The following is a 17,898-nucleotide window of genomic DNA, read 5'->3' on the forward strand; positions in this document are numbered from 1 at the left end:
ATGTGCTTGTATCCAAGAGACAAATATATATTACTTATACTGAATCAACTAAATTTCATACTACCCTATATCTAAGTGGGAGGAATTCTTAAAAATAATTTGGACTGTTTCCTTATAGGTCAGGACACTGAAGTTCTGATTTGGAAAGTGACTTGTCAAAGGTCACTTGGTGAGCTGCTGACAGAGGCAGAACTACAATTCTGACCGGTATCTGGAATGAGGAACTGGGCTGTTTTTACTCAACCTGTTTGTTCCTTATATGCTACAATAAGGCCATTATATTTCTATAAATTGGGAAAGAGATATCTATATTTCTTATAGTAAGATACCAAAATGCCATGTGGATTTGGCAGAAAGCTTTTACTAGCGTATTCAAGGAACAGAAATTAGGAAAATTCATCTGGTTTTAGGCATGCTGTATTTTAAATTTACATGTTAATATTTTGTTTAGATTTTGATGGCTGCACTTCTTCTCAACAGTCTACTCTCCGACCATTCTTAATGGTGATACTTTGATGATTCTTCTATTTTAGTAAACTATAATTACATGACTTTCACATAGAATTCTACTTTCCTTTCTCATCCGGGACATTCAACTGAAAAAAGTTTGGAGTGGTGGAGCTTATTAAACATTCTAGACACATTGATTTCCTTTTAACTCAGGCCCACAATGCATACATATAGGAAACATGTTCTCCCTCATGGGAAAACATATGAAGTTAGAAAGAGCTATTGAAATGTAGTCAACTGTTGATTATATTGTAATTCCTTGCCAGGAAACATTTCCATACATTCATAAGAGGAAGTAGTGATTGCTTATTCCATTATAGATTCTGTACTACAGAAGTGATATATCTGTGTTAATCAGGGACTTAGTGGGACCTGACTAAAAGAAGTACTTAATAGAAAATAACTAATTATAAGAATTCATTAACTCTGATGATGCCAGTAATAATTGGAAGTTCCGTTTATTGAACTTCCTTTTACTGAGTGACAGATGTTTTCTTTGGCCCTTCACTTACCTAATTTAGTCCTCACAACATTTATCCTCATTTTGCAGATGAGGAACCTGAAGCTCAAAGAGATCAAATAACTTGCCTAAGATCTTTTAGCCAATAAGAAAGCAATATTTGAATCCTGATCTGTATAGCTCCAAAGTTGTTTTTTCTTCTCTGAAATACTCTTTAAACATTAGGCAAAATCCAAATCAGAACCATCATGCCATTTTATGTCCTCTGTTCCCTTTTGTATTGTTGAAGAAATCTCAGCTTCTTTCTTATTGGAGTTTATTACTAAACTTCAGTTTTTGCTTCTCTCTTCCCATAGCACTGAGTGTCCAACCTTCTTTGGTAATAGAGAACCATCAAAAGTTCACATCTAACTTAAATACCACTAAGGTGAATGCAGGTTTCCTTCTCAAAAAGAAAAGAAATAAAGTAAAATATCCCCTCTGGTGAACTACATGGAGAACCAAAGTGGTTGACAGAATCCCTTCTTAAAATCTATGCACAACTCCCTGTTACCTGCTTAGGACGTTTCTGGGTGTACTTTGGAACACAGGCTTGTTTTTTCCAGTTTGCTGTTGGGTCATTACCTTCTTCTGTATAGAGTATTTCTAGGAGACAAAATCTGCTTTTAATATAAGCCGCTTGTAAGAGAAATCTCCTGGTCTTCTGGGGAGGCATTCCCCTAGTAAGTGTAAAAACTGAGTTGATCTTAGGAATGTACCCATGATCTCAAGATACCTTTTAGAAAAACACAATCTAGTCAGTAAACATGACCAATTATTGAGCATACGGCAGCATATCAGAGTAGAATTCCAGAAGTCTCAAGACTTGCCCATTTATGTGCCTACTTTCAGATTTACATTATCCAAGATTACTGGAAATGAGTGTAGAGTTCTGACAGATGGTTACCACAGTGGAACTGCGAGTGTTGCCATTTGCTTTATGGGAACAAGATTGTAAGAGAATATTTTTCCCATACCTGCTTATCCCATGAGCAATTTTTTAAGTTTGTTTTTTTTTAAATTTTGAGTATTACTGTACTCTCAATCTTTTGAAATTGAAATGTTTACTAATCCTAATAAGAAAGAAAGTGCTAGCTAAAGTATCTACTTGCAGAAGAGAAGTTGAAAGTTCAAAGATAAATAGAACTTGCAGTAGCTAGGACTTAAGGAAACTTGTCCTATGAAGCCAATAAACCAAAATGGTTTTTCTTCCCTTGGTGTAAACTTGTACTTAAGTTGGCTTGATGTGATCTTTTGGGTTTTAATGGGCATGACTGGGTTTATCCTACCCAGGTTTAAGGAGATGGGTGGCTTTTCTTTCTAGGCTAAGGCAAACAGAGAAACCAAACCATTTGAGGGCTGCCAAACCATTTGTGGGCTTAAGTGCCAGGAAAAGTGCCAGTCAAATAGAGGGACAGAAGGTCGGAGTTTCTCTAGGGATACATGGGGTGAAAATAAAAGAAAGCAATTTTTACTACCAGGATATTCATAGTGGAAAATTGCTTTGAAAAAAATTGTCTGCTACTTGCTTGTCTAAGGGTTTTTACCCTTTTGAGGACCCCTGTGGTTATCAGTGGTCTGTTGTTTTCTACATAGAAGGTTTATCTCCATCAGAATAATTTGTGAGTACTTTTTTTAAAAAAGAAAATTTCCTGCAGTGCTTAAGTACTTACAGTTGTTATTATTACTCTCATATTACAGGGGAGCAAATGTAAGTGATATTAATCTGTTCAAGATTATTCATCTAGTGAGTGTTAGAGCCAGGATTAGAATCTAGGTAAGCGTACTACTCTTGGTTATACCGTAGTACCTCTGTATGCAGTAAGTATTCACTGAGTATCTCATTACCAATGCTCTGTGCAGTGTACTACAGAATTCTAACACTGTTTAAGAGTTTCATTTTTTCCTAAGTGTAATTTTGATAGTCATCTTTCTGTGTTTAATTATGAAATTTTATAAATCTATTTAGAAATCAACTGAATCATTTTAAAGCAGGAGTGCTTCCTTTTTAATCATTTTTATGATAGTAAGAGTAATTACGTGTTTAGCTGCTGTGTAAATTCATATATTCCTGAATTGTTCTGAAGTGGAACACCCATGTAAAATGTAATTGTTATTTAAGGAAGGCACCAAAGACAGTACTTTTAGGAGAAGGCTCCTCTGATTATGATCAGTTTAATTTTATATGCCAATTGAAATTCACAAATGCATAATTTGCTAATGAGAATCCACAGTTCTTTGGTAAATGATCTGTAAGGTATTAGAGATCTGCTAGGTTATTCAGTAGTAGTTGTACTTCACAGAATCGAATTCCCTTAACTATATTGAATTAACAGCTCACTTTCCTTTCCAAGAGGACGTTTGTTCACTTTGTTTCTGTGACTGTATCTGCACAGTGGTTACTTGATAGATGTACAACTCTTATTCTTTTCAACCGGCTGAGGTTAGCAAAACTACCACCACCTTAAGGCTGAGAAAAAAGAAGCATAGGAGAAATAATGCACTCTGAAGTTAAATCAGTAGCTACTACAAGGCTAAAAATATATTCAGGACCCTTGGTTGTAGCTACTACAAGGCTAAAAATATATTCAGGACCCTTGGTTGTCCATACTGGCAAAGCGAGTTATATCTGTTGGTTAAAATATAAATATGCATTCTCTCTCTCTCTCACACACACACACGATTAAGATGGTTTTAAATGCTGCTGAGTGGTCTGGTTGTCTAAATTGACACTGTCCTTTCTGTCATACTGTGATTATTGTTTAGGGCAGTGTTGTCCAACAGAACTTTTGTGAAGGTGGAAATACTCTCTATCCCTCACTGTCCATAATGGTAAGCACCAGCCCCATAAGGCTATTTAACACTGAAAATGTTTTTAGTGAGACTGAATTTTTATAATTTAATTTTGGTTAATTTAAAGAAATAGCTATGTGTGACTAGTGGGTACCATATATAGTGTGAAAAAAATTTTTGTGACCCTAGTGGATAGAATAATGATGGATGGATAGAACATACAGATTTGGTTCAGTTTAGGGCAGTCTTTTCTAATATGTGTTCCATCCAACATTGGACCATGTGAGTGCACCTCACTTGGGGTTTTGGAGAGTTGTAATTTTCCTTGGGTAACTTTTTTCTTCTGTTACTGCCAACACAAAAAGGTTTGGCTTCAAAGCACCAGTCCATAAAGTTTATGCCTGTAGCCCAGGAAGCTTGTGAGGTTGTTTGTGTTTGTGGGTATTTTTAATCATTTATGAAAACTTGAGTCAGATATTTCCTAATGGAAAGACTTATCTCTATCCAGCAGTTCTACCAGGATGAGTAAAAACTGCTGTTTCCACCCTGCTACCTTCCTTCCCTTTTTCAGTATTCCTCTCACCCTCAGTCTTTTACCCTGTCCGATGGAAATTTCTAACTCAGCCATTTTCACTTTTCCAATAAGTTACCCAGTTACTCTGTGGTCTCTGATAATGATGCAGATGGTCTGTGATATTAAAGTAGTACTTCTGATTTGAGGACTTATATTATCTCAGCATTTTCAAAACCCACTTGCCTGCAATCTAGTGTGTCTGTGGTTAGCTATAATATATCTCCTTGCCAAACAAGTGGTTTGGGTTACTGGGGCTTTCATTTAACTTTGAATTGGGGGGATTAGGGGAAAACAAAAGCTCAGGAACCTATTTTGATAAATTGCATCAGAGTTAAATGTTGGGATTAAATCAGTTGTTTTGCTTTTTAAAATGTCTCCTTACTGAGCTCAGTCTTGTTCTTTTGTTGAAGGTGTGTGCATATGTTTGTGTGTATGTAGACACGTGTTTAAAACTCATGCTTGAACTATTGAGTAGTACATTATATAACTCGGTGTTTTCTACTTAAGTTCCAACATGGTGGCTGAACTTGCTTTCGTGTTTGGTACTAGTAAAACATTTCTCTCCAGTCAGGAACTGGTGTTATTTCTCCTTTACAATAATGAGAACTGAACAACTTTTCATATTTCCCTGATTGCTTTGGTTCTCAGGAAGATCAGATGCAAATTTGGGGTCTTACGTAGACTTTGTTTTTGTTAGCATACATTTTTCCTTAAAAAGAAAAAAAAGAACTTATTCTCTAACCTTAAGGAAACAGTATAATTAAATTGAATCCATAACATTGCTACTGCAACTTATTTTTTCCTGTAGTAAATATTTGCTGCTTCACTGTTTAGATGCTTAAATTAGATTAAAAACATGCATTTTTTTATTATAAAATGTTATACAAGGGATTATAAATAATAAGATTCCATTTCATGGTAGATAAATTGGAAAATATAGAAATGTTTGAGAAGGAAAATAAGCTACATTATAGTCCCACAGTACCTGATCAATGTTAAGATTTTGATGTTTATCTTTTCTAGTATTTTCTAAATAAAATTTAACTTGAAAAATCAAATATTTCAGCTGTAGTCAGTGTACACTATAGAAAGGCTCAGAAATCAGCCCTGGGCTCTGCCCATATCATGGCGAGTACCTTCAGGACTTAACCTGTGCATATAGCCCATATAATATGCCATGTGGATGGTCATCTATCGTGTGTATAAAACAACAGACTGAAGAGTGCCAGTGGTTTGTACAAAACACCCACATACACTGTAGGGAATGTGAGTGCACTCTGAGGCTGGAACTAGGACCAGGGATGATACCTCTAGATTGGCAGGTTTTGTCCTTCCACAGACCATTTTACAGTTACCCGAAAGGGAACAGTGTTGAAAGGAAGTGGGCTTCCTGTGGTTAAATATTTATGAGGAGTCCAGATGATTATTTGGACAGGATAAAGCTGGACTTAACAGCTACTCAGACCCTTTCTGATAGTCAATTTCTATAATTTTAAGAAAGTGATGAATCAGCACCTTTTTATGAACAGTGACTGAAATTTAGAAATATTTGAGGAAACTTGGGAACCCAACCTGTCATCCAGGGCCTTTATTATTTTCAGAGGTATTTTGGATTAAAGCCTCTTGATGCTCAAAGACATTTTAGACTTCTAACCAAGGTGGTGACTTTAGCAGATCAGATATTTGGTAGAACTTTGCAGAAAATCCTGGGTTATACTGTTCTGGTCTTTGTGGAGCTTTTTATGAAAAGGCGAGCTTTCTATCATTTTGTAATGTTGATGGAAGGATAATTAACCCTGAAAATGTCTTTCTGTTACTAGATTTCTCAGGACTTTTCTCTCCTCCTACTTTTTTTTTTTTGGTTCTGTCATCCTTGACGTTTTTCATTCACCTTATAATTAATTTATTAACATTTTCTAATTTTCGGGACTATTTGGCAGCCTGCAACTATAGAGGACTTCTGAGGACATGAGACAGTTTTATCAAACAAATAGCTCAGGGGACTAGCTCCAGATTCTGAAAATTCATGCCAGCACCTTAGCATACAGTGCATTCTGCTTTAAAATGCCACATACATCCTATGTACCCTTTCAGGCTGTTTAGCTTAATAAACATGTCCTCATGTATACAGACATTTTTCATAGCCCTGGGGTCTAATCTTGGAAATGCCACATATTTAACTATGTGATCCTTGGCATGTTATTCTAACTTTCAGAGCCATTTTGAGTGATGTACTTAATTGTCATCTAAAGGAACCAAGAATTGACCACCTGCCTGAGTGTACAACTTTTCTAGGTGTTCTAGGAGTCTATCAGGTAATTATCCTTTCCATTATAATACATCTGAAATTTGGGGTGTTTGGAACAGAAACCCTTTGCTGTCACTTAAGGCATTGTGGGTAGATGTGCAGCTTCTTAGCTTTGTTTAGGTAAGCTGGAGAATGTGGACATGCAAGATTTCATGGTGCATCATTTATACGAGTCATCATTTTTCTCAGGAGCCCTCCTTTCCACAAGGATTTATTTGAAAATCATCATCCCAGGCATTGAGATAAATATTGGAGAGAAAATGATCCATAAGATTTTTCCTACCTTTCAGGATCTTGAGTGTATAATGGGGAAACAAATGAGTACATGTATTTGTATGATTAGTTCTCCAGTGTTATATTTACTACATATTATGAAATCACTGGGGGGGAAAAAAGCATAAGTAAACCTGCTGGGTGTGTGAGAGTATCAGTTGTGATGGTTTTGGTTCTGTGTCCTATAGGATTGGATTAATAAAGAAGTAACATTTGAATGAGGTTTCTGAAGGTTGATTATGAAGTTTTTGAGAGTAGAGAGGAACCACTGGCAGATAGAAAAGGATTCTTAAGCCCATCATCTGTGTAATGGTGACTAAACTTCCCTCAGACTTGCAAGACTCCCCCATTCTCTGTTTCACACCCACACCAACCACCCAAGAAAAACATAAACCAAAACCAATAACCATAAAAATTCCCAAACAATTGAAACAGTGGTTAATGATACTCGATGCCCCAATCATTTGTACAATACGTGGAATGAAAGTCTTTGTCTTTCATAAAGGAATTGCAGAAATCTGTGTGTACTTTGTGGGTAGTTTAGTAAGGGGGGATAATTATACTAAGGACAATAAGTACAGGAAGGTGGATCTGACTTAATTATTTTATAGATCTCTACTCAGAAGGCTCTTCTATCTCCGAGACGGATGGAGTAACCATAGTATGTATATTGGAAAGAACAGGGCATTTGGAGACTTGATCAGAAAAGTAGCCCACCCATTGGCTACTTTAACTAGGAACAAAGTAAATGAGTATGGAACACCTGTGTTGTTTACCTCTTTAGCATCAGCCAAAATTAGGTGCCACTCTATTTCCTCTGTCATACTGTACTTCAGTTTTGTTCATTTCGACAAGATGGAAATTATAGACACTAAAAGTCAGCGAAGGATCAAAGGTTACCTTTCAGTTACCCTTTATCCCTAATAAATTAATTGCTCAAACATTACTTGGGTATTATTCTAATTGTTTTCAGCTTTCTGCCTGAAAGTGGGAAATTTCAGTTGTCAGAGTGACCAGGGGCTCAAAGCTGTGTTTGTTGTTTTGGGGGCTCATAATTGGGGCAGGTGGTTAGGAGAGTGTCTCCATTCCATAGCTGAGCATCTCTAAGAAGCTCCCACTGATGGTGGTGGTGATGGGGTTGGAGACTGGTTTTGGTGTTGGTGTTAGTGGTGGTGATGTTGATGTTATCTTAGTCCCTATATATAAACTTTGCTGGGGCTGAGGAGGTGGAAGATTTGGCATTAGGATGAGGTCTATTCACAGTTTACCTACATCCCATTTCTCTTCTACTGAGGCAGTTTTATTAAAGCTTTTAATAAAGGGAAGAGACTTCTTTAATAGGTTAGCGAGACATTTCTCTTGTAGGGCAGCAGACAAAGGCTTAGGGGTTTTACCTATGTTATCATTTCTTAGTTAAAATTGTCTTTAACAACTCTGAGACACATTAGTCAGAATTCATTAATGCTCTCTTACCAAAGGGAAGAAAAGCCATTGATTTTGGATGGAGATGGGGGAAGTGGTTAGATCCCAAAGGGAGATTTTCCTTGGAATTTCCCACTGCAGTTACTACCTAGAGTTTTTGTTACAGGTCATCTATGAAATACTGTGCAACATTTTTTTGTCCTTGCTTTTCAGAAGTGAACACAGGCCAACCGTGATAGCTAGAGACTTCTTCTTGGGAGATAGTGAGACAAAGTAAACTATGTCCATTGTTATTGCTCTGTTTTAGGACCTGGAACCCACCTTCTGAACACATGTACCACCCTTACCTAAATTTTATTTCATCCTCAATTTCAAAGAAACTACTGCATATTTGTCTTATTTTAATTAGTATTTAATAATATCACTCTTTTCTGACATACTTAAACATAGGCCCATTTCTTTTAGGAGTTCTTTGAGCAGAAATATTGGAGGCCAGAAGAGCTCAGGTTGGTTTGCAGTTCATTTGCTCATTTGTTGGGTTATCTTGGTCAAGCCAGTTTATTTCTCTGAGCCTAGTTTCCTCATAAATAAAATGAGGATATTGATAAAAACCTTCAGACCCTCCGACAGTTAGGAGGAATAAGTGTGAAAGTGCATTGTAACCTACAAAGTGTTATATCAATGTCAGTTGCAGTTGCCTGTCATTACCAAACTTTTCAAGACAAAATCTGTGTCTGGAACATCTTCCTCATTCATAGAGGGTGTTCCCATGTGAACAGAACAAAGAAAAGTAAGCATAAACCCAGCTCTCAAAGCAGTGAGTATGTATTCCATCTGCTACTAATAGCATTTACACTAAAACAGAATAATTCATAAAATTATACCAGAACATAAAAGGCAATACAGACACAGTTGAAAGAAATAGTTTCTAGTGAATGTATTAGTAATCCAGGCATTTTTTTTTTTTTTTTTTTTTTTTTGCGGTACGCGGGCCTCTCACTTCTGTGGCCTCTCCCGTTGCGAAGCACAGGCTCACGGACGCGCAGGCTCAGCGGCCATGGCTCACGGGCCCAGCCGCTCCGCGGCATGTGGGATCTTCCTGGACCGGGGCACGCACCCGTGTCCCCTGCATCAGCAGGCGGACTCTCAACCACTGCGCCACCAGGGAAGCCCCACCCAGGCATTTTTATGTGGGAGGAAGCTTGCTCAGTTTTCATAGCCATTTATTTTCAGAAAGTTTGGGGATGTGGGTAAAAAAATGACAAAACAGGAATGACTTCTTCACTCATCTTCTAGTTTGTATAGAGTTAGTTCGTCCCTCTGCTAAGAACACTTACCACTTCTGCCCTAGGAGTTTGAACCTTCCTTTGAGGTTGGTTTTGTATGTTAACTACTTTAAGGTTTCCTGGTACAGCTCTGCCAAGTCACCCCCACTCCTTACACCTACCCCCAGTTCATAACAAGCACAACTGCTCCACTTTTATGCCTTCAAGGAATTTTCTATAGGTCTTTATAAACTTTATTACATTTTATATTATGCTTATTTACCTTTCTGTCAACTCCACCTTCTTGATGGCTTGTAAATGACTTATTCCTCCTAATAATAGAATTCAGCAAATGTTTGTTGAGTAACTGTGTTTACTAGGTGCGTACTATGCTCTTTGTTTATTTAGAGGGATCCACAGATGAATGAGAATCATCTTTCTCTTCAAGGAAAATAGGTGGGAGATATATAAATCCTACTTCCCATTCCTGAGACTTGCTTGCCTTAATATAAACGAATCCACTGTATATATGTACATATCTGGATTTTAAAAATCACTAAAGCTCTGTTCTTTTCATGGGAAAGGGAGAGGTTGCTAGTTTTTATTTGAACGTCTGAAAAATTTTACAAGTGATGCTGTCAATAACGACAGAGCTTAATTCTATTCATAACATTGTTTTCCTCCTGTCTATGGAACTCTGTTCTTTGACTTTATTGACCAGTATTTCTTCATTTCGTCTATTAATGAGCATCTCCTGAAGTCCTACTAAATTTATGCTACATCCAGCACTAACTGTGTGGAAGGTGTAGAGATTGCAGGGCTGGATGGGAATGGAGAATGATGGGGTTGGCTTAATGGCAAGAAGATAACCTGAGAGTAGGGTGAATGAAAGTGAACATAGGAGGGAAGAAGTTTGAGAAGTGGCAGGATAAAAGCTCAGGGTCCAGTAGTTCGTCTTAAATGTGCCTGCCTGGAAACGTAGTGAGATGAGTTTATGCTGTTTATTCTCAGTACTGTTTATAGCCCTTTGCTTCAAAGTAGAGTGGATTAGAGGAGGAGCAAAGCTCCTGGCTTTGAACTTGTCCTGGCTGAGAATTGTTTTCTGTAATTCCCAAACTGGTTACTGATCTGCAAGGTGGCTGGGTGTGTGGCTTTCCCAGCTTGCATTAGATTAGCATTGCAAAGAATACAGGGGCTGACTTTGAAAGCAACTAGAGTGGATGCATAGGAAATTATGGATTAAGTAAGTAATATTTCCGCATAAATGAGATGATATATTTGGAAGTTTTTAGTAAACTTTGAAGGGCTAAATCTGTGTATGGACAATACAACCCTGTGCGTGTATGAGTGTGTGTACATCTTTGTAGTCATGGAAGATCTTCTAGGTTCTTTTCTAGTGCAGGCCTGACCCATATTTTGTGGGTACCAATTCAGCCTCTACCGTAATAAGATTCAGGGTCAAATCACAATAATTAAATATACTTCAGCCTTGCTTTTTACATATTAAGAAATAATTAAGAGTCATTATTAAGGCAATCATAAATTCATAAACTCCTTGGTGTATTATGATATGTCAAATGCATCATCATGTTTATGGTTTGTGTGTGCTGCTGATGAAATAAAGATGTGAATTTTAGAAGTTTTTATATTTAGCTGTAGAATTTAAGTGCAGTATATGTAAAACATTACAAAAAGCACAGAAAATATAGAAACCCAGGAACCTATCACCTAAATTTAATAGATGTTAATATTTTGCCTCACTTCCTTCAGTCTTCTCTAGTTTGTTTGTAAAGCAGTGGAACAGCATATATATAGTCAAGGCACACCTGCCCCTTTGCTTGTGTCTCTAGGGGTCACTGTGTCAGTGCCAGATAATAAGACCATATATTTTTACTACAGGTATATGTATCCATAAACATTATATTTTTAATGTCATGCTGACTGAAATAAAAAACGTGAAAATATTGCAGTTATTCACATGGAAAACTGTAGTAATTTTATAATTTTTATTTTATTCAGCATAATATTAAAAGCATATAAAATATATCGTTTTGGCTTACCTTTCTGCTCTAATAACATAAATTGAAGTGGCTTTTAAACTTTTTAAAATATACATTCTGAATATTTGTTCTCTGTGAACTAAATCCATACGTGTCTTAGACATTTAATTAATTAATGTTAATCAGCTAAGTGTTTTAGAGAATGCATGTCGGTCAGTATAGAATATCTTCTTTCAGTCTGTTCCGACTGTGGTTTACCAGAGTCCAGGAGGGCTGGTTGTCATGAGCAGGAAGAGCTCTTGCTTGCTGAGAAACTGACTCCCAGCCCTGCCACCGGCAAACTGTGTCTACAGCCTTCATAAGCCCTTTCTTTCTTCTGGCCCTTATTTTCCTCACCTGTTAAATAAGAGGTTTAACTAGCTCTTCTTGAAAGCACTTTCATTCTGTGAAATATTGGGGAACTTTGACCTGGGCCTCAAGTTGTTAGAATTTGCTGAGAATGGATGTAAAAGAACAGGACTTTCTATTGAAATTGCCGGTTTTGTAGTTGCATTTGAGCCAGGGCTAAGTAGGTCATATTCGGTTTAATATGATTTTGGGGGCAGAAATGATTTTTCCATCATAAAACCTTTTCAGAATAACCTTGACGTCTCCAAGCTCTGCCTGCTTTTTCGTTGCATTATCTCTCAGCGAGGGACCGGGCCGTGTGAATCTGTATGTGAACATACATAAGTGCTAAGAATGGCGAAGGAATGTTTTTTCATTCTGTTTTAATTAAATGTCTTCACAGACAAAGTCAGAGCTGCAGAAAGAAATCTGTAAACTCTGGTGAGCCCTAGAGGACAGTTTCATGAGGGCTACACATTGCAATAGTCTGAGGCTTTGGGAACTTTCCTCTTTAATGTGACGTACGTGTTTGGAATAGAGTAAGGATATATCACCTAAACTACACGTCCTTAAAACGAACAAAACAGCATTTTTCATGATAAGAGTCCTTCATATGTATGTTTGTTTTAAGAAGCAGAAGTTTAAATTACAGTTTGGGGTGGAATGGACCTTTAAGACCATCTCTTCCTATTCGTGTCTGAGAAAGTAGTTCAGGAAACGCTCTTGCCTGGCTCTCCAGATGGAGGCAAAGTTAGGGGCAGATGCCTGGTACCCTCCAAGATTCCCACTGTCTTTTGGTTTGCAGGCTCTCTTTAGGCAGCTCTATATTTAGAGAGACCTAGAGAACCAGTTCTAACTCGTGTCTGAGGGTGTGGACCCATTGAAGAACGTGACTACACTTAAAGTAGAGATCCGCTCCTGCCTAAGGGACTAATAAACGTGTGTTTTTCCTTAAGAGCACCAGGATACACATAAATCTCTGGGAAAGGATCCTCTGAATCCCAGATGGCTTAACTCCTCTGACCATGCAAAAACTCAGATTTTTCTCAGCTGCAATATGTGAAACATTCTTGTCTCTTATTATTACAGCAGTCCTTTATAGAAGTGGGTTAGAATTTCTGGGCCTCTGCGTTCTGATTCTGTGATTAATTTCCATAGGCCAGGGACCTAACCATTATTTTGTGACACCTTGTTCTTGGCCCTGAACAGGTACTATGTGGATTTTTGTGAATGAAGACTTTATACTAACTAGTCACTGTTTTGTGCATTGCGAGTTATAAAGTTGATCATCCTAAAATATTAGGTTGGAGTCTTTGAAGTCCTGAACAAGATCTTTTTCTTTTTATGTTAAAGTACTACTAATGAGCTTTCCTGTCTGCCCTTCTCCCTCATCCTCTGCAGTGTGCCGAGATTTTGCTGTCCTGGAGGACCACACCCTGGCCCACAGCCTGCAGGAACAAGAGAGTGAGTAATAGCCCTCTGCGTGCTCCTTCAGTTTTCTTTTTTAGTGGTAGCTTGAGGCAGATTTCTCAGAGTGAGGCAGGGAGAAAACAGAGTCATCGAGTTATATCACCCATCCATCCTGACGGATCTGTCTAGGCAAATGACACCTCCGTGAAGAATGAAGTTCTGGGTGTTTTGAAGTCAGATAGCTGCTAGGGATGAGAAGACTGTTGGATGTATCAGAGGAAAAGAGGGACTTGAACCATTTCCTTTGCCTTAGTGCTATAGGAGGGAGATAGTGGTTATACATGCATCGAGGGTGTATAGAAGGCTGGCAGAGGGATGGGTTCCTTCCTCTAGAATAGGAGGCCTGAACATCTTTTCCCAGGCGAGGGCAGTGTCTAGATTGTAGATTTTTCTGAATTTTTTATGTATGTACTCATGAATAGTAAATCTAAGTTATATGTGTTATGCAGAAGTACGTAAGTATGAATTTGTAATTTGTGAATCATTAATTCGTGTGTCAGTATAAAAATTCAGTATTGAAATAGTATTTTATAAATAAGGTGGCAACTTGTAGAGCAGAAAGAGCACTGGCCCTAGTTTTAGATTATTTGAGTAGAAGTCCTGGCACTGCCACTGTTTTATCTTGTGCCCAATACAAATTACTTTAACCTTTCTGATTCTCTTTTTCTGCAATGCAAAGATGAAAATAATAACTCCTGTGCTGCGTATTATATAGCGTTATTTAGAGCATAAGATGAAATGATGGATGTGAAGCCCTTTTTAATGGAAAGGCTCTTCTTAAGTTTATTCTCAGGTTTATCATTAATAAGCCAAAGCATTATAATTCCTCTCTCCAATTTTACCATCCAGTTGAGCATCATTTGGCATCGAACGTTCAGCGGAACCGTTTGGTCCAGCATGATCTCCAGGTGGCTAAGCAGCTTCAAGAGGAAGATCTGAAAGCTCAGGCTCAGCTGCAGAAGCGCTACAAAGCCCTGTGAGGACTTGGGGACTGGGAGGGCATCATGCCCGGACTGGTTTTCTCTGTGGGGTCAGCAACCAGGGCAGGGAAGAGGACTCTCCATCTGTTCCTCTGATTCCTTTCACTATTAGATTACAAATCCTACAGTGACTATCCCATAGTTTTCTTTGAATTAAAAAAATTGTCTTTGTTGTTGGAATACTTTACTAGGTTTTGGGACATGTGGTTTCTGGTGTGGACTCAACACTCTTCACTGATGACTTTGAGTCATTTGGTCCACCTCTCTGACTCAGTTTTCCTTACCTGTACAGGGGGCAAATGATCTCTGTCCCCTCTGCCTCCTGGGCTTTTGGGGGGAATCCAGCGAAATACTGGATGTCAAAGAACTTTATGAGGTCTGTTCGGTTCCTTTATTGTTTCCTAGCAGTGTTTGCTACTCCTATTTTCCTCGAACCCGTGGCTTTTCTTTTTGTGTGGCTGTGCCGCACAGCTTTCAGGGTCTTAGTTCCCTGACAAGGGATCAAACCTGTGCCCCAGCAGTAAAAGCACCATGTCCTAACCACTGGACCGCAGGGAAGTCCCAAACCCCTTGCTTTTTAAGTAGAGGCAGAATCTTTTGGAAAGCTCTGAATCGTACCCTTAGTCCTCTTCATAACTTCAGTGTCTGACCAGTTATTTCTCTGTCTCCTCCTAAATGGAGAGATCACGTCTAAGGTCTCTTCTAGCACAATGACTTTTTATTCTTTTTAATGTTTTAAAGGCTCACAGAGTACATTTCTTCTTTGAGAGAGGCTCCTATACCTAAATCTCTAATGGTGGATTTAACCACAAAATTGTTTTGAGGAGGAAGGGGTAAAGGAGGAAGTGAAGGGACCCTTCTATTTACTTTAGTTGTCATGTTTAAATAAACAGGATAGCCTATTATTTTTGCTGCCTTTGAGGAAGGGTTTTTCTATTTTATTATTTTCAGAGAGGACTTTATTCGTGATTTTATTCAGCTTCCTTATTTTGTACATAAACATTCTTACTGACTCTTGCTAATAACTCTGCCACCATGAAAGGCACCAGAGAGCACAGATATGAATAAAACATAGCCATTGCCTTTAAGGGACTCAGGGGAAATAAACTCTGAGCGTTTGCCAAAGCAACACTCAAATTTGTGAAACGTTCCATATTCTTAAAACTAGATTAATAAACACTTTTTGGTAAGTTAAAAAAAAAAAGTAAGTGAAAAGAGGGTATGGAAATAAAAAATGAGTATATTTTTATTTTCAATTCTGTGGTTTGAATGGTTCAGAATCCTTGAATGTTAGACCTGTAATATGAAGTCATTAAGTCCAAAAACTTTTATAGCTGATAAGACGACATAAGAGTGCATGATTCACTGGTTAACAGTGGCAGGACTGGAAATCAGGTCTCCAGGCATCTTGTCCAGTGATTTTTCTACTGATTCTAAAAAAGCTTGCCATTTCTGCTTCTGGCCTGTGTTCTCTGTCTTGTATTCCCTTCCTCCCTTTCTGTCCTGTATGTGCGTTATACACATACATACATACCCCCACGTGTGCACACATCTGCTTTCACCTACATCTATTTCCCAACATGTTGAAAGTGACCAGTTCTTTATACAAATGAGAATAGTCTTCATCCCCTCAGTGTTGTTAGAATAGAATGTATGGATTTCGATTCCTCCAGAGAAGTTAGGATATTGCCCCCAACACCCAACACTTTTCAGTTATAAAAGACTGCCATTAAACATGGAATATACAACCAAGACTAGATTAACTGAGTACTTTAAGTTCAACTGGCAGGGGGAGAATAAGAGGAAATATTTGTGTAGCAAACGAACTGCATATATAAACCACAATTGTAATTTTGTTCCAGCATCTTTTTAGATAGTGAACTCTAAACGTGCTCTCTCTCTCCTAGTTAGCAGTTAAAGGTTGTAAAGGCTGTGTAAAGGTTGGCTCCCCAGCACTATCACACTCTAGAGTTATAAGCTTCCCAGTGACTTTTCTTGAAATCTGCAGCCAGAAGACTGGTGTACCTGTAGCCATCTCTGAGCGATCCAAACCCCGTTTTCTGTTGGAACCTCTGTTTCATAGGTGCTGTTTTAAAGGATCTATTTCTCCCACCAAAATGATTTGTCTTGTTTCTCCCACCAAAATGTACTGTGGGCTTCTGAGTGCAGGATGGAGATATATTTATTTTCGTATCCTCAGTGTTGAGCATGGTTCCTGGATGATAGCAGGTGTTGTTTGAATCTTTTTGAATGCACAAACACCAAAACAAAACAAAACTGTGGTAGCAGCCGTATTACAACATTTGGGCTTTTTAGTGGCCAGAGTATTAAGAAAACTGGCATCAGCCACAGAGGTTTCTCCTGGGACCTAAAGCTAGGGAATATACATTGGGGTTTTTCCCCCCTTTTTAAAAGTTTTATTGAAACTGAAAAAAAATGCCTCTAATTAAAAAATTTATAAAAATCATTTTAAAGTCATACCACCACCTCTAGGTGGCCACAGTATTATTGACATTTTAGTGAACTCACTCCCAATTTTTTCCTGCATACTCTGTACGTATTTGGTTATTTGTGCACCTTATTCTCATAGTATACGTCTCCTTTGAGGGAACATGCCTGTCTCTGTAAAGCGACCCCAGTAGGGTGAGGTGATATGGTAGTATAGAAAAAGCCTGGAGCTTTCCGTTGTAGTGTCTGGGTATTACATCCTGATTCTACCACTTATTTTCTCTGCAATCTTAGGGAAATGATTCCACTACTCTGGGCCTCAGGTTTTTTCATCTGTAGGATATGACAATATCAACCTCTTTGCATCATTATTGTGAAGATTAAGTGAGATAAAAATATGCACTGGCTCATAGTGAGTATTCAGGGAATTGTGTTTAGGAAAAATCATTCCTTACGTTCTTTATTCATGTTGTTTTCACCTTTGTGTTTTAGTGAACAACAAGACTGTGAAATTGCTCAGGAGATTCAGGAGAAGCTGGCTATTGAGGCCGAGAGACGACGCATTCAGGAGAAGAAGGATGAGGTACAACTTAGTTAATGCCCCTCCACCCCACAGAGGAGGGCTGCTCAGCTCCAGAGCTGTGACTTTCTGTATTCACGGGCTCAGTGTAGGGTTGCTGGATGGGCAGAAGAACTCTCCCCTTTTGCGGTGCATAGTGCAAGTGTCGCCCTCCATGAACCACTGTTTATTGCCCTTTGACCAGTTGTTTAAGTGGTGAAATCTTAAAAGATGATAATGGATAATTTGACATAAATTGTGAATTCGTTTCCGTAGGGCTACTGTAACAAATTACCACACACGTGGCTTAAAACAATAGAACTTGGGCTTCCCTGGTGGCGCAGTGGTTGAGAGTCCGCCTGACAATGCAGGGGACACGGGTTCGTGCCCTGGTCTGGGAGGATCCCACA

At 38.3% G+C, this 17,898-nt stretch overlaps 1 protein-coding gene across 2 annotated transcripts in view; it reads left to right on the top strand.

Moving 5' to 3' along the window:
* CCDC50 (coiled-coil domain containing 50) overlaps positions 1 to 17,898 on the top strand; it is a 65,986-nt gene that overhangs the window by 12,491 nt on the left and 35,597 nt on the right. For both annotated transcript variants that reach the window (XM_082654453.1, XM_082654454.1), the window contains exons 2-4: positions 13,433 to 13,495; positions 14,351 to 14,477; positions 17,422 to 17,512. In XM_082654453.1, coding sequence (XP_082510579.1) covers positions 13,433 to 13,495; positions 14,351 to 14,477; positions 17,422 to 17,512 — 281 coding nt within the window. The remainder of the gene's footprint in view (positions 1 to 13,432; positions 13,496 to 14,350; positions 14,478 to 17,421; positions 17,513 to 17,898) is intronic.

The sequence above is a fragment of the Grampus griseus genome (genome assembly GCF_964374135.1).
Source record: "Grampus griseus genome assembly, chromosome: 5".
In the NCBI taxonomy this organism is placed as follows: domain Eukaryota; kingdom Metazoa; phylum Chordata; class Mammalia; order Artiodactyla; family Delphinidae; genus Grampus; species Grampus griseus.